The sequence below is a fragment of the Dermacentor silvarum genome, chromosome 4, assembly GCF_013339745.2.
Source record: "Dermacentor silvarum isolate Dsil-2018 chromosome 4, BIME_Dsil_1.4, whole genome shotgun sequence".
In the NCBI taxonomy this organism is placed as follows: Eukaryota; Metazoa; Arthropoda; class Arachnida; order Ixodida; family Ixodidae; genus Dermacentor; species Dermacentor silvarum.
The window spans coordinates 7,114,481-7,140,605 of NC_051157.2; the positions used below are offsets into that span (position 1 = coordinate 7,114,481).

The 26,125-nt window shown below is 45.9% G+C and overlaps 1 protein-coding gene across 1 annotated transcript in view; it reads left to right on the plus strand.

The window, feature by feature from the left end:
- LOC119449376 (multidrug resistance-associated protein 1-like) overlaps window positions 1-26,125 on the plus strand; it is a 190,562-nt gene that overhangs the window by 73,910 nt on the left and 90,527 nt on the right. The window contains 3 exon segments of the mRNA XM_049666741.1: window positions 2,767-2,904; window positions 5,661-5,807; window positions 21,180-21,264. Coding sequence (XP_049522698.1) covers window positions 2,767-2,904; window positions 5,661-5,807; window positions 21,180-21,264 — 370 coding nt within the window.

Consider the following 26,125-nt stretch of genomic DNA (forward strand, 5'->3'; position numbering starts at 1 on the left):
GATAAAAAAGACTAGAAGTGATTACAGTTTGCATGTGTAATTTTTCTTCAGGCAAAAAAGGGTTAAGCTTAAGTTTACCGTCATACGCCATCACACGTTTCTTCCCATTGTGGACTGGCTGGCTGCGAACACTAACCGCATGAAGAAAAAAGGTCGTCAGCCATCTGCGCGCTACCACGGAGGAACATGGAGAAGCTGGTCGTGGCCACAACTTGGAAATCGGAGGTCAAAGCACAGCTCTCACTATGTAGTAGCGGCACACGAAAGTACACTACACATGACAATTTTCCTGATGCAGGCATGTGGCATTAGCTTGCGGACCAAAGGCGATTACTTCTTGCATAATTTTTTTTTCTTCTTTCTTTCAAGTTTTCGGCTGCCAAGCTGGGTGTGCGGCCCATAGCATGGGTGTGGCCCTTACTCGAGATTATACAGTACTTATAAAAAATTGAGTGTTCACATCTCATAGCTCACAGCGGGGGGGAACAGCTACTGGACATGTTCCAATATGCATCACAGTACATATCACAAATGGTTCTACCTATCGGATAGATAAGCGTTTTACAGGATATAACTGGGGTGCTCTGAGGTAGTTTTCTCACCATCCTCTGCTACGAGTCGTCCGAAAAAGGACTCTCTCGCAGATTTGGATGAGCTTGAACGGTGCTGTGTGGAGGCCGAATGTGTTCGATATACCGCTTAACAAAAAAAGGAGAAAAGAAAGAGAATTGAGCATGTGATGGATTGCCATTTCAAAAAATATGCTCAAGTGAGAGAACAATGCTTGGAATGAATGTGAGACAGTCGCCACATTCAACGCTTCGACAAGTAAGCCGAGGCCAGCGAAATATGACTCGCGCAGCTCAAGATGCTAAATGACAAAACCGAGCCAAAAATAATTCCAGCTAACTTAAGCCTGTGCTCTGTGCAATCTCCAAAGAAAGTGGCAGGGGTGAAGAACAACAGCAATATCAGCAAGGCTCGATAGGTGAGGTATCTGAAGACCATCTGATGGATAAAAAAAGAAGGCACTGACATTTAATCACAACTATTATGAAAAACATTCAACTTTGTACATATATGTGTGCACACAAACACACATATATATACATGTGTGTGTGTGTGTGTGTGGTACAGTAAAACCTTGTTAATCCAAATTTCACGCGACCGAAAAAAATGTCCAAATTAACCGAATGTCAAATTATCGAGGGTATCAAGAAAACAATACACAAATGCTTACTGCGTCAACACGCTTTTATTTACTATATGAATCGGCAAATTCTGTTGCTATTTTGCACAAACGCAATGCGGAAGCTGCAATTCTCGTCATCTCATGACTGGTTAGTGCTCGCAGTGGCGAAGGCTTGCGACTTCCTTCACAGCACGTCCACAGCGCGCGTCTTCATCTGACACACGCTTTTCACTACTGCGCGCACATCTCGATTATTATTTTCGCCCTTGTCGCCAGGTCGCTGCCCATCGCGATGTCGACGATGCTCTTCATCTTCGACAGCTTTGCACTGAGTAAAAACGAAACTATTGTTTGTCAACGCGATTATGCACGGCGACCTTGCTGTTCTGAAGGCGGCCGACGCACGCACTGCGTCAAAACGAAACTACTTTTTGCCGCAACCACTGCGGACGAAACCGCGGTTGCTATTAACGCAATCATGGATGGCGACTACGCAGTTTTGAAGGCACGCAGCCGACGCGCGTACCAAGTCAAAACGAAACTACTTTTTGCCGCGACTGCTGCGGATGAAACCGCAACCGCTATCGACGCAATCATGGATGGTGACTACACAGTCATGAAGGCACGCGGCCAACGCGGTGCTGTGTGCACCGGCAAACGCAAGAATAAAAGCTTTAAAGGCTCAAATAGGCACGAAGCATTCTGGCATCGCTGTCACTCTTGTACGATTTCCACTGATGGCTATGGTGATGTGAACTCCGTCGCTTCGTTTCGGTGGATGCTAACGCCATTATAGCTCATTTGCGTCGCACATTTGTGGTGCTCCGTGGGCACCGAGCTCTGAGAGTTGTCCGAATTAACCGATGTGCCACCACATGCATCCAAATTAACGAGTTTAATTGCAATAAATATACATAAGCCTGTCAGGGCCAAAGGATGTGTCTGAATTAACCGATTTTCCTAAATTAGCAAGGGTCGAATTAACAAGGTTTTACTGTACTACGTAACAAGACATGCCAAGGAATGCATACAAAGCTTTCCTTTACAAAGATATCAACCCAATGTTGGTTCTGTGGGGATATACATGTCCGTGTGCGTGTGTGTGCTTGACGTCATGTTCTGCAATTTATTACCTTGCTTGTACTTAGCTTTCAGATCTCATTATGGCCTGTTTCTTTGTTCATGCGGACATCAGCGCAAGCCACTATCAAGGTGCTGCTGTGTTTTCCAATAGACACCGAATTGTGCAACAAATTGTGACAGTGCACTGTGTGCCATTTTATGCCTCAGTGGGGCATTGACATCGTATATGACTATGTGGCACCTTCATCGACTATGAGACAGTGCTCACACGGATGGTTCTGTGCTGCTAATTCTTTCATTCTTTCTTTTCTCTCCTTTTATACCCCCACTTTTACCAGTGCAGGGTGCTAGTGAGAGATATCCTCTGGTTAACCTCCCTGTATTCCCTTTGTTTTTATATCTCTCCCTCTGTTCTGGCTTTTCTGATATGTTTTGTACTACTGCTGTTTCTTCAGGGCTTTCAGAAAGTGAGTGAAAGCTTTTTATTCCAGGTGCTGAAATTGAGTGGTTGGGAGGTACCTTTCATGGAGCGAGTACAGCAGACGAGGCTTCAAGAGGTGTCCTACCTGAGAAAGTTCTCTCTGCTTGACTCGGTGTTTGGTTTCTTGTGGACCTGTGCTCCATACCTGGTATGTGCTCACTTGTAGCGCGAGCTTAACTCTGTTATGCACTCGCTCACTATGTAAAATAGGAAAATTGCATCGTGCAGTTCGTGACTGCCATACAGCAGTTGTCCTGCAAGGACTCTCAGAGCAAACACACTCAAGGAATTTATGCTTGACTACATTAGAACAAGATTGGATAAGATTTCTACCTGCTGTTCGTTCAATCTTGACATCTGTGTTGGTTTGCATGCACTGCTGTGGAGCATCAGGCTGGGGGCTTCATTCCTGGCCACGGTGGCTGCTATATGGCAGGTGGATTCGCTTGTGTGCTTAGATTTAAGTGACTCTTAACTCTCTCACTACCATGGGGAAAACAGGTGCTTTTTGTAGGTTACGCCAGATGTCTTTTTTCTGAAAGAACTACTGCACTCAATATTTTATGTAATACATAAACAAAAAGCAGAATGAACGCACTTTTCATATATAAAAGTTTTAATAATGAGATATATGTCATAGAAAAGATAAAAATTGCCAAAATCAAGATTCTGGGATAAAATTGAACAAAGTTTGCCAAGACATGCTTGTATCTACTAAGAAAAAAATATAAAGAAAATGATGAGATATACAAGATGTACTGTCGTCTAATAGGCACTATCTCTAAGAAAATCAAAATTTTTCAGTGAACAGGTATTCCACTACAAAAATGTAACTGCAAGCACTAGACTTGGGTGTGCCGCGCTTCCATCGCCGATGTTCCAGCTGGTTCAACAATAAGGCAGCATCCTCAGACTCGCTGATGCTCGATCCATCGATAAAATCAGCCGCACACGCAGCGGAATCACAAAATCTGCGATGTTAAGACGCGCATGCTGCTCTCGGAGGCGGCCAGTTTTGCTTTTTACTTTGACGATTGCAAAACTTTGGAGTGCGTTCAAAAATTACTGCCTGGTGGGAGAAAAGTGAACTGCTGAGAAAACAAAAATATGTTTCTCCTCCTTCACGTCTGATAGCGCAGTGTGTCTGTTAGCAGCGTAGAAGGTCTCGAAAGCGCTGTTTCAAACCATTGATAGCGGGCGGCCATTTTCTTTCTACTTTGACGATCGCGAAACTTCAGAGTGTGTTCAAAAATCACCGCCTCGCGGAAAAAAAGCAAACTGCTTAGAAAACTAAAATATAGTGCTCCTCCTTCAAGTCCGATAGCTTAGTGTGTCTGTGAGTAGCGGAAGGTCTCGAAAGTGACAATCCAAACCATCGATAGCGAGCTAACGATGCCCAATGGGCGAAAAGAGTTAAACAACCCTAGCTCTCTGAAATCAATCTAGAGCTTTCCCTTGCAGCCCAGTTTAAGCTTTGTCACTGGAAAGCCGGTCAGTCTTTTTTTTTTTTTTTTAATAACTGTCGTGTGACTGTTGCTTTGTGATGAAGTTTTTTTTTTAGAAAATATTTATGGATGTTCATTCATACATTTAATTGGTAACATACCTGCAGTTGAACCTCAACTTAATGAAAATGTCAGGCAAATGAAATACTTTCTTAGAATATTATGCATTACTTTTCTTCATATAGTCAAGTAATCTTGCTGTGTTTTTCTTAGCATGAGTCTTCCTCCGAGCTTGAAAGAAACCCGAGAATACACCCAAAATTGCCGCGCGACTGGGCGCTCGAGGCACTTCGCATTTAGTATTTGCGGGCTTCTTTCACGCTCGGAAAAACACTTTCATGTAGCACGTATTGAGCAACAGAAAGCTGTATCGGGCATTCTTCGTGTAGCTCTACAATTTTCTCATTTACACTTGGATAATTAGGACAGTACTTCATGAGTTAGATAATTAATTACAATTACCTAATTAAATCTCAGTAACGAAAAGATTACTAGCGGCTACTAGTGCATGTTGTTTCCAGTACTCCACTGTACTGGAAACAACATGCACTAGGTTTTCTTCGAGTAATGCAATTGCTCTGTTTTTAAATCGTGGTGCATGATAGTTGACACCCTGATAGTTTGGACACCCTCCCCCTCCCCCCCCCCCCCTCTTCGGGAAACTTCTGAGGGGGCTCGGGCCCCGAAGTCCCCCCGGAGTCTCGGCAGCTATGACTTGTGCATAATCTTTGTTCAATGCTGTTATTCTATGTCAAGATGTTTTGTCATTTGGTCTGATTCAGTAGGTGCGCTTGTCTGCTCATTTATGAAGAGCATTTAATTAGAGGCAAGAACAGCAGAATTTTTGTAATCATAGTAAGGTGGCGGCCGGGCATTGTTTGCTCTTAATGTCTTGCGGTGATGTTCACTTTCCAAAGCAGCAGCTGCATATTTCTTGGGACCAAACTATGCAAAGCATGCAGGTGTGCTATCATCATAATGTGCAATATGCTTTGTAGTGGACCACTGTATGAGCAGTTTTTGTCAGCCAAAGAGTAGTTTCTGTTTGACAAGGATCATAATTAGGTTGCTGTTGATACCATGGTTGTGGTCTTGTGCCCAATCATATGTGCAGGTAGCTTTGAACTTTCCTTTTAGAAAAAAAAAAAAGCTGCAGGTTATAAGCAGATCGAGCCTTTATTGTAAAGTTAGAAGAATCTGTTTGAGAAGGTAGAAGTGCAGGATACAACTGTGTTGTTGTAATGTAAGGTCAAGTACCCATATTTCTGGCTTATGTGACATCCAATTTAACTTTTGCATTAGCCTGAGTACAAGGCTAGCCTTGTAGTGAGTAGCATGTTGGTGGCAGTCCTGACCACATCCTGAGCAGAATGTTTCTTGTTGCATGTTTTTGTCCTAGGCTGCCCTGGCGTCTTTTGGCACCTTCCTTGCAGTCAACCCATCCAAGCAGCTCACTCCAGAGATTGCATTTGTCTCGCTGGCCCTCTTTGGCCTGATGCGATTCCCCATGGGGATCCTCCCTGATGTCATCTCCAAGTTTATCAGGGTATGTGGCTCACTAGTCCATTAAGTGCTGTGCAGGTATATTGCGGTCAGCTATAAAATCTTTTCTTCTTGTAGCCCATTGGCACAAAAGTTGCACAGGCATAGGAGTTGGCAGAAGACTTTCACTCATTTAACAATTTGTTGTTGTGCTTGCTTGGAGAAGCAGATAAGAATGTGTCATCATCAGGTGCGGATCCAGGGGGGATGTCCAGATGTCCTGACCCCTCCCCCCCCCCTCAGATTTCTGCATCGCCCCTCGCTGACAGGGTGATGGCCCTGTCTCAAAAAAAAAAATGTGAATACCAGCATTCTTAAAAAGTATTTTTTATAAGTACCAGTTGTAGCAGCCATGTAGAAGTAAAGTTAGCTTGCTCACAAACTTAGCTGTTTGCTGTAGGGGTGTGGTGTCGCGAAGTTACCGTAGTTATTTTTTCTCATGAACAAGTTGGACCTCCTGACGCGGGACAGTGGCGGCGAGCGAACGAGGGGACGTCCCTTTTGTCAAGCACGCCCATGTCTGCGCGAGCGCGTTCGCGCGTGATTTAACTGAGATCATCCTCAGGGTGTCATCGGTTGCCTCTTACCGTTACCTGGAAAAGACAGGGGTGCGGCGTAGTGCATTCACGCCGGAGACAGAAACCTAACAAAGCAGAGAGGCATCAACAGCAGCAATGTGAATTCAGACGATCCGGGACCGTGCAAAAGCGGAGAACTTGTGCGTCGCAGGACCATGAGTCCGAGGAAGAACGTCGCTGTTTGCAGTCGCTCACGCCAGAGAAACTTCAGGTGATGATGTTAATGGCATCCCCTCTGAAACGGGACGGTGACAAATAGTCACCTAGCCTATTTGATTTAATTAGGTATGCTTTACGTATTTTACAGCGAAGCTGTATATGCCTAGGAAAAATGGGCTAGGAAAAACGCCCGTTAGTACCCAGGAGGGCCCTCCGCAGGAACCAGTGTGCATGCGCAATAAAAAAAAAATCCGGTTGTTGGAAAGGAGTTAGGAGCAAGAGGAGCGGGAATGTCTGGGTCTTTCACCTAGGAGTAACACGTGTTGGTGACGTACAGGGTGGTCCACTGTTAAGAAACACCAGAGCACGCGGCGGCTGCAACGACTCTCGCGCAGGCGCAGTGAGAGCTGTGGGCGGTGCTTTTTCGTCGTCTGCTACCGTTGGCTGCCGCGCTTCGGATCGTCGTGAAGCAAGCAGCTCACGTAATTCGTATTTAATAGCAGCCGCTTTCCTTCCAGCTCGGAAGGAAAGTAACTGGATAGATCTGGACGTAACTGAACGCTTTTCAAGTACAGATACTTGTGCACTTTAGCGTCCTATTTATTTTCATTCATGTTCCTGAGTCTTAGACTCGGGAATATGAATCAACTAAACTTAGAGACTTAGGTAAATTATCAGGCACAGCCGCCAAGCACATGGCTGTGTTGGTCAATGTCCTTTTCCTGTAAGTTTGGAGTAACCGATACCCTCTTTGCTACAGATGTTACACTAGCTGTATAAGGGGAGGTTTTATTGTGAGTAGAAACGGTGAATTTCGGTAAATAAGAAAGGCTACTATTATTATCATCATCATCATTGACAGAAGCTGACCCCCCGCTCAGATAAAACCTGGATCTGCTCCTGGTCATCATTATGCAATGTGTTTTCTCAGGGCCAAGGACCTTGTGCTGTAGACATTGGCACAAGCCTAGCATATCACATTCTACCTCATACACTCAGACTGCAATGCAGTAGACTTTCATTAATTCGACCCTGATGAGACCAACAAAGTTGATTGAATTATCCAGTAAGAGCAACTAAACAAGAGAGAAAAAATGCCAGGACATGACCGCTGGTTCATTTGGCAATGTTTGCCCGATTCTAAGAGGTGCCAAAATCAAATGCACACTCACATTTTGTGACATAAAAGCAGAAAGCAAACGTAGAATTGACATGACAACTCCTAAACAAAGTAGAAATCTCTAAACAACACTAAAAGAAATAAATAAAAAAAGAGGCAACGTGCCTCTTATTTTGGCAATCACAAAAAAATGAAACCAGCAAAGTTAAACTTCACAGTATCCAAATTTATCTATACCTAATGTCTGTCATTCTCAAGCTCAGATAGCACTTTCATGTTATCCTTCGTAATGGTCAATTGTGCATTTATTGAACAAATTCCGTAACAATGACAAATAGAATGGAGGCCTACGCTTAGACTGACCACTTCACTAGTTCGTCTTGTGATGCATGCACTTCTCGGGAACACCGAAACCACCTGCTGCAACTTTCTTGGCGTTAGCCTAGCATGAAAAACTGAAAGTGGGTAGTCGCCATCCTACCCGGGAACTTGTTCTTTCGCCTTCTTGTGGTCTACGATGGTCGGTACTCCTTTGAGACCCCAAGAGCCCACAACAGTAATCATTCATTGTGAGCTGCCGTTTTTACTTGAAAATCGTCTTGAAGGGCAGGTGAAAAATAGGTGTTTTTGGCTGAAGATAAGGTGTATTTGATGCAGTCATTGTCCCTTGATGCTACCAAGACAGACGCTGCAGCCATTGAAGTCACGAGTGGGGCCACCATTTGGGTCAGGCATTTTTACAGAGATGGAACTGCTGCGCCAATTGTGCCATATTGCATCATATTGCACCATATTGCGCCAAACCGTCGAGCTGCACCAGCCTGCATCAGTTGTGGGGTCTCGCAAATGCTCTTGGAACAAAGGAACGACAACACAGTTGTGCAAACAATCAAAAGGGCATTTATTGCGCCTTCCATACACTAATACACACTAGCCGAATTACTACCAATAGAACATTCACATGGGCGCACCACAAATCAAGGAAGTCTGACTCACCGCGACCAGATAGCGAGCAAATATGTTCGCCCCATGCTGTGACACCATCGCCTAGTCGTTCACGTGTACGGTCACACAAACGGTGGCGCATTCGAACGATCCGTGTTCGTCAATACCCATTGCAGATCACTGACAGAGGCCGTCTGTAGTGGACATAAAAATAGGGAGACAATGATGATGAATCTAATTTTTGGTGTTGTGGTGAATCGTGCAGCTGTACGAACCGTTCGCCTCTGCTGCCGGCGTTCTTCATAATGCTTGCGTTGTGAAAGCGAGTGCTCGAGCTCAAAACCAAACATTGATAAAACAAAGACTGTTTTATTTCACCCCTGCCACACATATGTCCAGTTACCCACGATTTCGTTAAATAACTCTAAAATTGAAGTGGTAAAAAGCTTCAAATCACTGGGCGTGTATTTTTCACAAAACATGACATGGGATGATCGAGTGAACTACATTAATTATTAATAAGCTATCTAGGACAACCGGCATTATGCGGCGCCACTACTACAATTTTTAACCTCTTTCAACATACTCATATATAACTCTTTATTTTCTTGTCTATTAAATTACGCGTTTCTTGTATGGTCAACAACAACAGCTGCAAACATTAGCAAACTTACCGTCCTGCAAAAAAGTTCTTTACGCCTAGCCTGTTAAGTCCCATATTGCTACCACACTGCAGACTTGTTTAAGAAGCACCACATCATTCAGGTTCCATCAATGTGTGATTACAAGCTATGCCGTTTATATAAACTCGGTTTGCTGAAAAATAATGATGGGATAACATGCCTAGCAAGGCTAGAGAAAAACTTCCTTGCTTATAATGTACGCCATCCTGAAGTGTGGTATGTCGCCAAATGTAGAACCAATTACGGAAATGTTAATATTTCAATTACCTACACTTCTAAACCACATAATAAAAGAAAATGACATTGAGATATCTGGTACAACACCAAAACAACAGCGTTTAATGTTTGTATAATGATATGATACGATGATTTCTTTTTTCTTTATGACTGCTTTATAATCCCCTTTTTGAGTAACGTTTTATACCTGTAAGTATTTCCTCTTAGTAGGTTGTACTCCCTTAGCACGCACGCTTTTATGCTTCCCCGTGTGCTAGGACGTCAGGGCTCCTCAGGCTGTTATTACAGCTTTTACCTGTCCTCCTCGTAACTTTTTCTTGTTGTGGAATAAAAATTCAATTCAGTTCAATCCAGTGAGATGTTTACAGGTTTACATGGTCCGTGCATTACACTATGCTTGCTATTTTAATTTGAGGTGAATGTTTACTACAATGTATATGGCCACTATAACTAACGTATAGACTCAGGTAAGGTCCGAACTTTTCTGTCGCGATTTTGACGGGCCTTTCATGGAACCGAGCCATTTGACCTCGTTTTTCCAACTACGAGTATGAAATCCGCCGTAAACCTCCGCGATCGCCTCCTCTCGACATCCAGTAGCGACGTGTGAAAGTACGCTAGGCACGACAATTCGCTGTTGAGCCCGATCAGAACCAGCGCATGGTACGCGATTGCTTCCCGGTTGGATGTCCTTTTTTTTTAAATATTGGCTGTCAAGTTGGGGGTGCGGCTCTTACATGGGTGCGATCGTTACCCGGATTTACACGGTAAGAATCTTCCTTCGTGTAATTGTCTTCTACTTCCCTATCACTATTACTACTTCTCCTTCCCAGCCAAACTCCACTCTTTTTTCTTTGTACTATTTTTTAGTCCCAGTATAAGCGCTGCTGTGCATTACTTCTAGACTTCTATTTATTCTGATTTCGAGTGAATCCGGCTTGGCATCATTTCGGTTAATGTGTGAATTCTATATACAAGGTGTTTCAGCGAACACTTGCAAAAATGTTTAAAGTTGCCCGCGGCAGATAGCACAATTCTAGATCATGAGCTCGTCTACTCGAAGAGACAGACATTACTTGCACCAAAAATTGAAATGCATAATCGACTAATGAACAAAATTAACCAATTATGTTTTAGCTAATTACCTTATGGCCCATGTTACAAATTACAAATTCTAGCCGTGGAGTTGGGATCCACTTGGAAGTAATTCTCAGGCAAAAACCAGTGTTGATATAATAATTCTCTAACTTTGCGAAGAAATGCAGTGGCGTGCCAGTCACTTTCTTAACAAAATGTAATTTTATGCATCGAAGCGCAAAAGTATGAATACAATATAGACCTCTTATAACGTAACCGCTTATAGTGCACGACCGGATATAGTGCGGTCTTTTCAGACTCCTGTTAATTTTTCCATAGCACTCCATGTATACACGTATCGCTTACAGTGCTGTTGCGGGAAACGAAATACCGGTTACAGTGCGACTGCCTGGGAGTACGGAAGTCAGCGGAGACGGCGAACGCTCCCCTCAAATGGGCACCCCAAGGAGTGCTCGAGGAAGAAAGACGAAGCGGAGGAGAACAGCACGTGGTGCAAACGAACAGCCAGTGAGGCTGAAACCAGAATCTTGAGTGCGAGTCGTGAAATATCACGGCGCGCATACCGAGCGAGGGCCACAATACTACCAACGCCGGCCAACGCTCGCTTCACGATAACGGCAGTAAACGAAACTTCAGGGAACGGACGGCGCCGGCACGGCACGGCGAAGGGCGCACGCGGAGACCGTGGAATGTGAGGGAGGAGGGTGGCAGGGAAGCGTATTTCGCCTCGGCAACTCCGCCGCTTCGGTGGCTCCCCTCGCCCTCCCTCGTAACTGCCTCACTTTCGACTGTCACTGTGCGCGCCCGCCGCCGTGCAGGCGCCGCCGCTCCAGCCGGCCCGGCTCCAGCTCTCCGAAGTTTCGTTTTCAGCCGTTATCGGGAAGCGGGCGTTTGCCGGCGTAAGCAGTTTCGTTGGCCGGCCTGGGACAGCGCTGCTGCTTCCCTCTGCGCCGTAGCCGCAGCCGCAGCGTGCAAGGTCAACACGTGACTAAAAAGTAGAGGAAGCATAAAGGAGAAAGAAGAGTTCACTGCCATTTTCTACGCGTGACTACGTACGAACGGTAGCGTGGCTGAGACGTCAGCACGTACACGCATCTTACGGCGCAATGCAGAATCGGCGACCTTGCTATTTGAGAGAGGATGAAATTTCCGCCGCATTTTTTTTCTGTCTTTCTTTTTTTTTTTCGTTTTGTTCGCGCGCGACATTGAGGGATCTCTCCTAAGCTTTTACTCTATGGTGGTGCCGGAGCAATGCCGCTCGGAGGCGCTGCCGCGTGAATTATTTTGAATTAACGAGATTCGACTGTAAATTGAATGCAAACGTTCTAGCCGCATTGCTCGACTGTCGCATACGCGTGGCGGTTCGGTGCACATGTTTTGCATATGCGCGGGCCTTGAAAATTGTTGCTTTGGTTATAGTGCGGTACCGCTTATAGCGCGGATATTCGCGACTCCAGCGACTTACGTTATAAGCCGTACACAATGTAAGTATATAAATAATTGGGTGTTACGTGCCAAAACCACGATCTGATTATGAGGCACACCGTAGTGGAATACTCTTGAATTATTTAGACCACCTGGGGTTCTTTAACGTGCACCTAAATCTAAGTATACGGGTGTTCTAGCATTTCGCCCCCGTCGAAATGCAGCCGCCGTGGCCGTGATTTGACCCCGCCATCTCATGCTTAGCAGTCCAGCACCTTAGCCACTAAGCAACTACGGCAGGTAAGCACAAAAGTAACTAGAACGCCAATGCATTTCTCTGCAATGTTCAGGAATTAATATCTCAAAACTAGTGCCATCCTGAGAATTAGTTCCTAGTGCATCTGCCTTGCGAACTCCACGGCTAGAATTTGTAAATTGCAACATGGGACATAAGTTAATACAGTCAAATCTCGATAATCCGAACTCGAAGGGGCCCGAAAATTTGTTCGAAATAAAGGAGGACTTATTTTTCTAGTATTCGTGCACGATGTACGAACGGTGCGAATCGTGAAATGCGGCACGCGAGCACATAGCGAGCGAGGGCCACGAAACAGCCCACGCCGGCCAGCGCTCGCTTCCTGATAACGGCAGAAAACGAAACTTCAGGGAGCGGGCGGCGCCGGCCCGGCGACAGGTGTGCGCACGCGGAGACCATAGAAGGTGAGAGAGGAGGGCAGCAGAGAAGCGGATTTGGCTTTGGCAACGCCATCACTTCGGTGGCAGTGGCTTCGGTGGCTCGCCTTGCCCTCCCTCTCAATTTCCTCGTAGCTCCCCCACCTTTGACTGTCTCCGTGACTGTCTCCGTGCGCGCCCACCGCCGCTGCCGCTGGCCTGGCGCCAGCTGAGCCCACTCCCTGAAGTTTCGTTTTCTGCTATTATCGGGAAGTTTGCTGCACTGGGCCTCCGCCGCTGCTTCCCGCAGCGCTGCAGCCGCAGCGTTGGCCGAGACGTCGGCACGTACACGCGTGTTCCAGCGCGACGGTGAAACGAAGCAACCTTGCCATTTGAGAATGACATTTCTGCGGCTTTTTTTTTTTTTTTTTTTTCATTTTCTCCGCGCGGCGTTGAGGGGTCTCTCCTAAGCTTTTGCTCTATGGCAGTGTCGAAGCAATGCCGATCGGAGGCACCGCCGCGTGATTTGGCGCGCTGCTTAGGGCCATGCTTCGCGAGACGGTCTCGCGAAGCATGGATCTGGGCACCGATATGGATGAACACGGATTGTTCGAACGCGCCACCGTTCGCATCGACCGAACACGTGAACGATTAGGCGTTGGTGTCTAGCATGCGGGCGAACATATTTGCTCGCTATCCGGTTGCGGTGAGTCAGATTTCCTCAATTTATCGCGCACCCATGTGAATTATCGATGGGCAGTAATTCGGCTAACAGGCATTAGTGTATGAAAGGAGCAATAAATGGCCATTTGTTTGTTTGCACTACATCTCATTAATTCAACTTTTTTGCGTGGAAAGTCCATTCATTTTGCTTTCTCTTTATGTATTACATTAAATATTGAGTGCAGTAGTTCCTTCCGAAAAAAACATCTGCCATAACATACAAAAAACACCTATTTTTCCCTTGGTAGAGAAAGAGTTGTAGTGATCCTAGAGGAACAGACAGCGAGGAGGACAAAGATGTCGAAGAAGAAGAGAACGAAGACATGGAGCACCGTAATGGCAGCTGACTAGTATAATTAAAGTCTTGAAGGCTTTTACCGTGTGTTGGAATTTTATATTTGGCGCAGTCGACAACAGCAACCAGATGTGGGTGACATTCTACCTCGCAAGACGGGACGGCCGCCCCCTCGTCACGGGCTATGCTTTGGAAGGTGAGAAGTTCGTTGCGGCGCCGGAAGAACTAACTACACCTGGCCTACTCGAAACCATCACCAACAAAGCCAAGGCCTCGATCAGCGACGTCACCGAAAGAGGTACCGTGAAAATTGACATGGAATTCGCGGAACTTGAATCTATGAGGAAACAAATCGCAAATACGTGTGACGCTCAAGGCGACACAGATCAAAACGCTCGGCCGCCTCTCCAAGGCATATTGAGTGCGATGGCACAATTAACGCAAATGCAAATGCAGCAAATGAAACAACAGCAAGCAATTTTGAATATACTTGCCACTGGCGCGACACGTTGAAAGACAGTTAAGCCGGAAATGTTTGATGGTAGCATGGATGGTGCCGTTTCCTGGCTGGATTTTTTTCAGTACGCGTGCGAGCAGAACCACTGGTTAAGTGACTCCGATCGGATACTTCACATGCGCCCGTACTTATGTGGCAACGCTAAAAAGTGGTATGATCTGCGCGTCACAGAACATATGAAAGAATCATGGGATACATGGGAAAAAAAGTTTTATTCGGGCATTTCAAATAAACCCAGTCCACTTGTGGGACCAAGCAATTTTTTACAAGCAGAGAGACGGCAATTTGCTGGACTATTATTTTGAGAAGAGGCGCCTACTTCGATTGGCGGATCCCACGCTTCCAGATTCCTCTGTCGTGCCACTAGTGATACACGGTATGACAAAAGACTGCCAGCGACAAGTCCAGGTTAAAGCACCGTCCACTTCCGAGGAGCTTCTCTACTGCTTAAAATATGTGTCGTTCGAGTCCCGGCTTCGCGAGATGCAACATAAATCGAACAGGGAATGGTCACAGAACAGAAGAGAAGATTATTCTGCCAACAGGAGTTATCACAACCGTAGTCGTGGGGACTCCGCTGGGAAGATACTCGGAAAATCCACGAATGTCAGGACGTCTGAGACGCAGGAGACAATATTTCTTGTGAAATCGAACATTTTGTTTGTCCCAATGATCGTGAATAATTTCGAGATACCCGCGGTCATTGATACAGGTGCCTCGGTCAGTCTCATTAATGAGAAAAGAGTTGACAAAGATGAAATCTTTGCTGGGAGAGCTGTCAAAGTTCAAGGCTATGACGGCAACTGTCGAGAGCTAAAAAAATGGACGGATGCAAAAGTGAAATTCAGAGATCTAGAGCTCACCGTTGTGGGGATGCGCGATTCTCACGCGTCCCCTGATGTTGTTTTCCCCGCATGTCTCCTGTAGTCCGGCTTCTCTGCGTGGCTAAGCCCGGCGGTGGTTGCGGCACGTTGCGAGAGATGGCGCTAGTGTCGCGATGCGAACGCCACCGAACGGCGAGGACTTGGGAGAAAAAGGTCGGCGGCACTCTCTCTTTGGCTGGGGATCGGCGGCCAACACGCACGAACGCTTCGCGCGTGCGCCGGCCCGCTTCGCGCGACCGTCGCGCGAGGCTAAGAGCAGGACACCGGTATGGACGGTGTCCTGGATGTATGGACCGTTCGCGTGACTGTACACGTGAACGACTAGGCGATGGTGTCATAGCATGGGGCGAACGTATTCGCTCGCTATCGGGTCGCGGTGAGTCGGACTTCCTTGATTTGTCGCGCGCCCGTGTGAATGTTCAATTGGTTGTAGTTTGGCTAGTGTGCATTAGTGTATGAAAGGTGCAATAAATGCCCTTTAGATTGTTTGCACTACTGTGTTGTCGTTCCTTTGTCCCAAGAGCACATGTGAGACCCCACACCGTGAGGAGCCTTGTCATGTCAGGAGTGGAGTTCGATTTCCTTTTATCCCGGCCTGACATGAAACTATTCAAGATGAATATTCTGTGGAACGACATTATCACCACCGAGCATTCCAACCTCAAAAAGACGCAAGCATTTCTCGTTGCAGTGGACGAGTGTACACGGTTCGTGGCTGCTAAAGCTGGCAGAGAAGATGCGAACTGTGTAACTTCTTTTCTACAGAGGGATATGTTCTGCAATGCTAAGGTGATCGTTGCGGACAACGGACCGGCATTCCGAAGCGAAAAACTTCGACGTTGGGCTGAAGCAAGAGGCGTCGAGCTGCATTTTCCAGCACCTTATCACCCAGAAGCGAATTCTCTTGCAGAAAGGGTAATTCAGGACTTAAAGACATTCCTATCTTTATACCCCAACTTCAAAGGCGGGTGGAAGTGCGCTCTGGAAGCAGCTGTTCGTCACCATAACCGATCTCACACTGCAGCATTGGAATGTAGCCCTTACTTCGCCGCTTTCCAAAAACCCTGTTGGTTACCTGCGGACAAAGAACTTGATATAGTTGACAAAATAACCCTTTGCGAAAAGCAACTGGATTTGAACCAGAAAGAAAGGTATCGTAAAACTATGAAAAAGAACTTCGACAAACGTCACCAGTCCACGATACCCGATATTGAACCAGGAGACATGGTGCTGGTTCGAAAGGGCTTGGATTCAAAGTGCCCCTTTATAGGCCCATATTCAGTATTGAAAACAGTGAAGCACCAAGGGATTCTCAAGACTGTTTATTATCAAGGACCCCGAGGAAACACAGAAGAGGCGTCCATTGCTAATATTCTTCAATATCATCCCAGGAGAGATGATAATGGAAGCCCGGGAGGATGTAGTGATCCTAGAGGAACAGACAGCGAGGAAGACAAAGATGTGGAAGAAGAAGAGAACGAAGACATGGAGCACCGTAATAGCAGCTGACTAGTATAATTAAAGTCTTGAAGGCTTTTACCATGTGTTGGAACTTTATAAGAGTTAATAGTGGTTTCTGAAAAACCCACATGGGTTTCCTTTGTTGGGTCTATGACATTTTGTTTCGGATGAATGGATGAGGCTGAACCCTTTAAATCAGGGCGGTGGCATACGCCACCTAGCCATGACTATTAACATATTTTGTACTTTGTGGTGGGTGAAATTTCACCCCTGCCTTGATTTTATCCACCAATCAGATAACCTCTGTTTGGTTATTTCTACCCGCTTAAAGTCTATTTTGCCTTCACTGTCCCTAAACCCCAATGCTTTGAAAAAATGTCACAGTTTCGCCCTAAGGGCGAAGCAATGAATGCGATAGCAACACCGCAATGTCATACGAAGTAAAGTGATCGGCTTTGGTAGCAATATGAATTGTAGTAAACATGAGCTGATTAAGTAAGCAGGTGTGCTGCGGCGTAAGTAGACCGACATGAAGAGAGACTCGATGACCACGAGAAGGCGCGTGTGAAACGGTGGTGTTGATGAGAAGCGCTTCCAGTGGGCAGCGCGTGCGAAGGGACACACCTGTAGCGCTGCACTGCCGATCCGGGCAGCATTGCATGTGTAGCGTGCGTTGGAAAATGTGACCCGACTATTACTAACTGAATGAACAAGCGTGGTGTGAGCGCGCACAAACAAACACGTATAGATCACACTGAATGACTGCAGACAACGACTGTCAAAACGCTGGCAAAACGCTGTCAATACGCCGCAGGGGGCGAAGGCACGTGCGGTCTATCGCTTCAACGGAAACTGAGCGGCGAATGCACGGCGCATAAAGGTCAGAGCCGTGTGGAGATAAGAGACGGTGCAGACGAGCGACGAGCGCGGTTGTTGGCAGAGTAGAAGTGCGCCACCCCCCCCCCCCCCACTCCTCCGGCGCTGGCTTCCTGCTTCCTTGCTTGCGCGTGGGAGATTGAGTGCGTTCGCTCTCCGTGAGAGCGCGCGTCCCCGCACGCTTTCGCTCGGGCATACGGCACGCGGCGAAGATTTTATCTATAGGGAACCTCACGGCGACGGCGACGACGACGGCAGAAATCCGGTTGAAGTGTCCATATAATTGCTATCGCAATAAAATCAGCCCCGTTGCTTTGCACTGTAGGGTTAAGCCCTTTTAGAGAAAAGTATGAGGTGTTCAGCCGTTTCCTCTTCTTCTCCACACGCACAGCACAACGTGTCTATACCTTGGTACTTGACTCTGTACATCTTAGTCCGCAATACTCCCGTCCTGGCTTCAAACAACAAAGAGCTTCCCCTAGAATTTTCATAGGTATTTTCTTTGGCAATTTCTTGCTTGAAAGTTCGGTATGTTCCCAGTGCTGATTTCGTCTGCATCCCTGTTTTCCACAGACCCCTCTCTGTTTCCTTAACCTTTTTCTTAACCGCTGTTTCCTGGTTTGCACCCCCCCTGCAGTTCAAATATTTGATTGACAGTTTTGTGGTCAGCTTCCTCCATTTTGTGTCAACATTCCTCATGTACAAATAACTGAAAACTCTCCTTGCCCACCGCTTTTCTGCCATTTCTCTCATTCACTCCTCAAATTCTATCTTGCTGCTGGCTTCCCTGCCCTCGAATGACGTCCATCCCATGTCACCCTGTACCCCCTGATTTGGTGTATTTCCGTGTGCTCCCAGAGCCAGTCTACCTACCCCTCGCTGCTTAACTTCCAACCTTGCTCGAACCTCTGATCTCATGCACAGGACCGCATTGCCGAAAGTCAAACTAGGGACCATCACCCCTTTCCAAATCCCTCTCACAGCTTCGTACCTATTGTAATTCCACAGTGCCCTATTTTTTATCACAGCTGCATTTCTGCTACCTTTAGCCGTTACATATTTTTCATGTTCCGTTAGGTACTCAGCCCCATTGTTTATCCACACTCCAAGATATTTGTACTTATCCACCACCTCCAGCGTAACCTCCTGTATCCTATGATCCTATGCTCGCTGCCCTGATTATCATTAAAAATCATGACTGCCGATTTTTCTTTACTAAACTTCAAACCTAAGCTATCTCCCTCTTTCCTTTAATGAACTTAACGCCACCTTGCGGGCTTCTGCAGAACTGAATTGTCCTAGCTTAATAAGTCAAATAAAAAACCCTTTTCTTCATCTGCCTTTAACTCGTATTGAGCTTTACCGAGCTGCTCTTAAATGTGCATCTTCTGCTCCAAAATGGACTATTTCTGCTCCAAACCTGCTTCATAGTGCCAAACTTGCTGCACCCAGAGCTGCTCCAAAACTCCCTTGGCCACTTCCATCCCTTTATTCATGCCAACTGGTCAAATCTGTATTATTTAGTGTGACCTAATTTCTTGATAAATATAACTAACGCCCTTGGCCCATAGAAATGTATTGGCACTGGCTATGCCTTCAATTAAAATCAAATTAACTGAAAAATAAATTGGCTTGAGTTTTAAGTCTGCTGTATTGGCCAAGTATGTACCAACCCTTACTTAATGTGGTAGTGCCAAGTATTGGTAGCTTTTGATGTTTCATTTTTATGCTTTTGCAGATTGAAATTTTTATTTGTTTTTGTTTTAATAAGGCACTTTCAGATCTAGGCAACAGTGAGGTGACATCCTTTGCTTGGCAGCTGTGTTTTGGGCTTTGAGATACTGTCCGCAGGAACGTTAAACATGTTTTTGCATTTTAGCATTTTATGACGAGAAAATGTAAGCCACAAATATAAATAATTGCACACTGACGAGAATTCTGAGAAGAGGCTTATAGGCAGTGCCTTTGTCACCATATGGACATACTCACTTTGGGGTATGTCACAATGTTTTGCAAGTGAAAGCACAGTGTCATAATTTCTGTGCTTTCACTGCACAATGGCCAAACTGAAGTCAGTGTTACCACCAAAATTGGCTTCTCATGCATGCCATTGTACACAGTGCCCAGCTTTCTTGTTTGCACCAATAATTGTTGTCATAATTAGCCGGCTCGTAGTTAATGCAATTAACAAAGTGATATTGCTATATCCTTGTGATAGCAATGGCTTATGAGCAGAAAGGCACTTTTCTGTTCTAGTGGTTTGCGCTGCAGAAGTGGCGTGGAGTATGGCGTGGAGATAAAATATTATCATATATGTTTGCAGTGTCTATTTTGTCTACCGTATTTTCTGGTCTATAAGTTCGCACCTTTGTATAAGATGCACCCCCCTCAAAACGGCAGTTTTTCCGGAAGAAAACGTATATAAGTCGCACTGGTGGATAAGACGCACCTGTTCGTTCGGTAAGCGATTTTAAAAAAAATTGCAGTGACGTTTCACTCCGTGAACAGGGGTCACGCGCAAGCGTATGGGTGCCATATGTATCCACTCCAGGCACATTTCTGCCGTCGTGGTTTAAAGTCCAAGAGCGATAACATCGTCCTCGCGCACCATATGCTGTATGTGCAAGTGACAGTGTCCGACAGTGAGTGGAATCGCGCACAAGGGAAGAAAGCGGGAAGGCAGCGCTGGGGGCGTCTTGTACTCTGGTAGCAACTGCGTAGTTTGTGCAGCGGCGCGTGCCGTATCTTGACAGTGATCTGCAGATACAACCAATTCAGGGTCGGCTGACTCGCGGTCGGCCTGCCACCGCTTGCGTTGCTGCTCCGTCCTTCTTGTACGGCGCTCGGGAACTCGATCACGACAAGAACGTACCCGCCACCTCGATAGCACGCACCACAGAACCCGTAGCAATTAAGTCAACCAGTGAGCTTCACGTGGCCATAACGACGGCAGTTTTTCCGAATAAAAAACATACATAAGTTGCATCGTTCTATAAGACGCACCGCCAAAAAATTCAGAAAAAAAAACGCAGTTTTATACACCGGAAAGTACGGTACTTCTAAATAAATAAAGCCCTTTTAAAAAATTTTTAGAACCCCTCACCCAGGCCGGTAAACCATTCCAATCTGTTCTTATTCCAATTCCGCCATTAGCCCTCCAAACCATTCTGGCGTGATAGGCCAGAATGGTTTGGGTCCAGCCCATATGGGTGGGTGCTACGCCCGTATGTGTAGAGCCCGAGCCATTTTAACCTATCATGGAGGGCTAATGGCCGATTTAGAATAGCTTTCCAGATTGGAATAGCTTTACGTTATATTGGCCCTTGGTTACCAAAGGCTGTTGTTGCCCGGAGTGCCTACATCAAAAAAGAAAAAAGAGCAACAGGATTCTATTCCCACATCTGGTGACACTTGCACATAATGGCAGCAAGTGAGCTGCCTAGCTGTGTTCTTTTGCCATCACATTCAAGGGCAAGATCAAGGAGTCTGAAGACAGTGACCTTGATAGGGTGTGGCAGTCCTTTGTGGGTCACCAGCTTGACTTCAGGATTCTTGTGGGAAGTCTGCTGGAGCCATTCGGCCATAAGAAATCTTTTATCACCACCATGTGCTTGAAGTTGTTGTTGATTGATTACTCTCCATCAGGCAGAGTAAAGTGCTCAGTGATTTTACTGTTTGTACTCCCTGCCCCTCCCTCATAAAGTTTGTAGTGTCTATGGGCCGCCTGACCAAGTTTCTCAGGGAAGCAGAACTTGACGTGGATGCAGTTGGTTGGAATCCAGAACAAGGTTGGTACCATTTCTGTGTCTGTTCTACATTTCTTTTGCCCTGCTCTTTAAACAGTTTTTTAAAACTGGCCATCAAATTAGGAATTAGCATTAGCATTAAACATACAAGGTAGCATACAGTGGCGTAGCCAGAAATTTTGTTGGGGGGGGGGGGCTGAGGTTGCAGCGCGGCCTCCTCCTTATAGAATTTGTCCAGGGATCAAATACATGAATAATACCTGCTTTGCCAATGCCATTGTGTACAGCGAAATATTGAATGCTATATACGCGCTGTCAAGTAAAATATGTATTTTTTCATGAAAGAATACATTCATATGTCCCAAAAATTGTGGCAAAAATAACTGATATAAATGCTGCCGTGTTTTTTTTTTTTTTTTGTCTATTTAATAACTAAAGAAAATATCACACGAACTTTAGAACTATATCAGTTTTAAACCAGCAAAGCAGTCCATGCAGCTGATATGAAAACCGCAAAGGCCATGAAATGAATAAGTTGAGGACAAATATTTTGATGAATCTTTGTCATTGAAGAACCTTATTTACATTTTTGCACATTAGCAACGGCCAGGAAAAAACCTCAATGACGCTGTCCCTCGTTGCAATAGATTGCGCAGGAGCAGCTGTTACCGGTCGTGTATTGTAATTACACCGAGATTATACTCGCAACAGTGAGTACAAATAAAAAGTAGGAGTTCTGCAAAATATACAATAGAAATGCGAAGATAGAATGGAACATACAAATGCGAAGATACAACTCGCTAAAGGGCAAAAAAGAGTCGCTGGAAACAAAGTTCATTGCTTGTATACACAAAACCTCGCAACCAGATATGTAAATATACGTTCAAGTCTCCAATAAATTTACGTATTTAAGCAAACGCCACTGTATATAATGTGTCAGACAAGACAAATAAACATGTTGCGCGGTCACAGATAGTAAACTTTGCGCACAGAAAGACAGATGATCTAGGCAAGAACAAAACTATGATCGCAGAAATCGTGATATGTAGTTGGCCATGCTGCGGTCGCGACAGCGCCATATAGGTAGAATAATTGAGGAATAATGCAGAAATCAGTACGAAAAGGTGTAATTTAACTGCCTGCACAGCGGCAACAATTATTCTGCAGCCAAAATTAAAGGAGGGTATTGCTTCGTTTCAAAAAAGAAATAAAAACAGGTAGCTAAAAAGGAAAGAAAATGACAAACGAAAGCCACAGATGATGAGGCAAGTTGAACTACCAATATACAAATGTGTTTGTTGGGAAACGCCGTGTGGGCTTGGATTTCAATGAGCAAGGTCGGTCAAAATTGGTTATTGATATCCTCGTAATTTTCGTATTCGCATGATAATTTTGATCACGATGCTAACTGTTAGAATAAACGGCTAAAATTTCTACGGTTTTAAAAGCTAACGAACAGTCATACGTTTTCATAATTACGAGCTCATGGACCTGAAGGAACAGAGCTTTTTGCTTGCATTGAATTTTGCTGCTTTGCTATCTAAAGGACAAACTTCTCTCGGCGGGGAAGTTGAGCGGAGCGGTCAATGACTTCGGACACGTTGATGCCGACGTCTCTGTGGGTGTATAGAAGTGCCAGTCTAACCATGCGTTCCACAGACATTGTAGAGCGCAAGTAGTTTTATTGCGATAGCAATTATATGGACACTTCAACCGGATTTCTGCTGTCGGTATCGCCGTCGCCGTGAGGTTCCCTATAGATAAAATCATTCGCCGCGCACCGTATGCCCAAGCGGAAGCGTGCGGGGACGCGCGCTATCACGGAGAGCGAACGCGCTCAATCTCCCACGCGCAAGCAAGGAAGCGGGAAGCCAGCGCCGGAGGGAGCGGGGGGGGGGGGGGGGGGGGGGGGGGGCGCACTTCTACTCTGCCAACAACCGCGATTGTTGCTCGCGCACCCTCGCTTATCTCCACACGGCTCTGACCTTTATGCGCCGTGCATTCGCCGCTCAGTTTCCGTTGAAGCGATAGACGCACATACTTTCGCCCGCTGCTGCGGCGTATGCGCTTGCTGCCAGCGTTTTGACAGTCGTTGTCTGCAGTCATTCAGTGTGATCTATTCATGTTTGTTTGCGCGCTCACACCACGCTTCTTTAATCAGTTAGTAATAGTCGGGCCACATTTTCCAACGCACGCTACACATGCAATGCTGCCCGGGTCGGCAGTGCTGCGCTACAGGTGCGTCCCTTCGCACGCGCTGCCCACGGGAAGCGCTTCTCATCAACACCACCGTTTCACACGCGCCTTCTCGTGGTCATCGAGTCTCTCTTCATGTCCGTCTGCTTACGCCGCAGCACACCTGCTTACTTAATCAGCTCATGTTTACTACAATTCATATTGCTACCAAAGCCGCTCACCTTACTTCGTATGACATTGCTGTGTTGCTATCGCATTCATTGCTTCGCCCTTAGGGCGAAACTGTGACATTTTTTTTTTTAGTAAACTCTTGTTAAAAAAATATTCTCTCTGCGCTGGCAGTGGTCACTGGAAGGGTAACTAGAATCTGCAGAAGCTTGTACTCATTTGCATAGAACCGCAGCCGCAATGAGAGAGGGCATCTATTCCGGTGCTAAAACTTAAAACACTCCCTCGATGTCATTGGCATCCTTGCTTAGGTACCTTGCACAAACAGTGGGCTATTCGATTGCAGCGATGTCCGTCGTTTCGTCAGGAAGTATGGAGAAGCAGCCTGCTTTTGCAACTAGGCTTTCTTTGATAATTTCACCACAAATTTCTATAATTTGGTTTTGTGCATCTGGGCTTAAATACGAGGCATTACTGGGGCAACTTTCCAAATGGTTCCTCAGATATGTATCTCCACAATCAGCTCGCATGCAAAGAAGCGCTCTGAACATATCTGTATTTTACGCGGGGGCTATGCTTAAATCCATAGGGCCACTGTCGCTGTGGCCACGGAGAGCCAGACCTTGTCGCCCGCAAAAAAGAATATCCTCAATAATAGGCTATTTACTTTCTTCTGTTTTCTCATATTTTACTTTGCTTGCCCTGGTCCAGCTGATCGATCACATTGGGCACGCTTCCTGAAAATGTTTGGAGAAAATTATCAGCTGCTAGCTCACAGTCACGGTGATATTTAGTATTTTCGTGTGTTGAAGATTGCGAGCGCCTGCTTTCATTTCTGGAATGGCTTGGTCAGAATTGAAAATCTTTTAAAGCATGCCTTTGGAAATGTCAGTGCACCTTTTGCGTCAAAAGTTTATGAGAACTTTATGCCCTTAAAGTTTCGTAATAAAAATCTATGCGCTCCGTAGATTCTGCGGCTGCTGCTAGATGCCGCAACGCGCCCGCTCGCCATCAAAAAGCCCTTGAAAGTTTGCGCACGGAAGGGGCTCCTTGCATTACATGACTCCAGGTGCAAAGGCGTTACCACGAAATCCAGCCCGAGTTTGGAATGTGCGTGCCGAAATGTCTGTTCGAGCGTGAAAAAGACATTGTAGACAGAATCCAGAATGATTCCCGGTGTCGGTGGTAGTTTTGGTTGGCGGTGCATGCCGGCACGAAAAAATTTCGGGAGGGGCTGAAGCCCCATCAGCCGCCCCCCCCTGGCTACGCCCCTGGTAGCATACAAGGGCTTGTTGGCCAGTTGCATGCTCCTAAGTTCTACTATTACGTGGCGCTGCAGTTGGGATGTTCCACATCTGTCACCATGGCTGTGAGTGGCATCGGCTAGCACTCCCAAAAGTAATCTTCTACACATACACGAGCACCCCATAAGTTAATGCGAGGACAGCCTCTTCAGTATCCTAAAGTTGTACTGACGTCACATTTTCTACTTTTCTTTTTTTTCTTTTTTGAAGTAAGATGAAGGTTGAAAGGATGCTGGTGTCAAAGAGGTTTATTGAAGAGCAACACATACCCAGTGGTACATACGCAGAGACCCAAGTTGATCGGGCAGTTGGTTTTGAACCCGGTTCCTTCAGCACAGCAGCTCGACACTCTGCCCGCTTGACCGTAGATTACCAGTGACCCAAATTGGATAAACATACATAGAGATGTACCGCTAACTTGGTGAAGTTCCCAAAGAAAACTAATCACTTTAAAGGGCCTGACAACCAGTTTTCATGGTACCCATTTCTTTTAGTGCAATGGAAAGCTTGCCAGTCAGAGTGTCTAATCATGAAGTGGTAACGTGGCAAACGCCTTGGAACATTTTTTTTTCAGAATTTTTCGATCTGGAGTGACAATGTAGTCGTTTACTGGAAGCATGATGAAAACAGTGATAGGTGAGCACGATAACGATTATGCGCCGGCATTGATGGAAGGCAGACTCCAAGTGCAGCCATAGCTGTGAGAAAGTATTTGTTTTGTTTATCTTGCCAATGTTCCTGCAATTCATGTTTTCAGAAATATTGAATTATTTCTATTGTCACCGGTAGTAGTGGGAATAGGGCGAGCGCAGAGGCGCAAGAAGAAAGAAGTGCGCGTGCTAACCGCCCCGCTCGATAGTTCGCTCTTGCCGCCGTTTTCTCCAAAGCCCAGCTGCTTTAATTAACGTCGTCAGCCCCCTTTTGAAGGCGCGTTGCACTATAATAATCGCTATGTGATTTTGTGGTTTCCTGTCAAATTGCATTATTCGTTAACCAACCAAGAGTGCTTTTTAGCCAAGTTAAAAACAACGCTTTTACACGCGATACGCAGTTCAGCGTGTTGCCGTAGTCATGCGTGTGGTAATATTGTAGTGCTGGCACCCATTTACGGCACAAGTCGATGGCATTTTATATCTCACAGGGAGGCCAGGCAACTCTGGGTACTTACTCGCAAACTCATGCGTTTATAACAGCATGTGCGACGCCATGCATTGCAGGACGCATGTAGTGCTCGT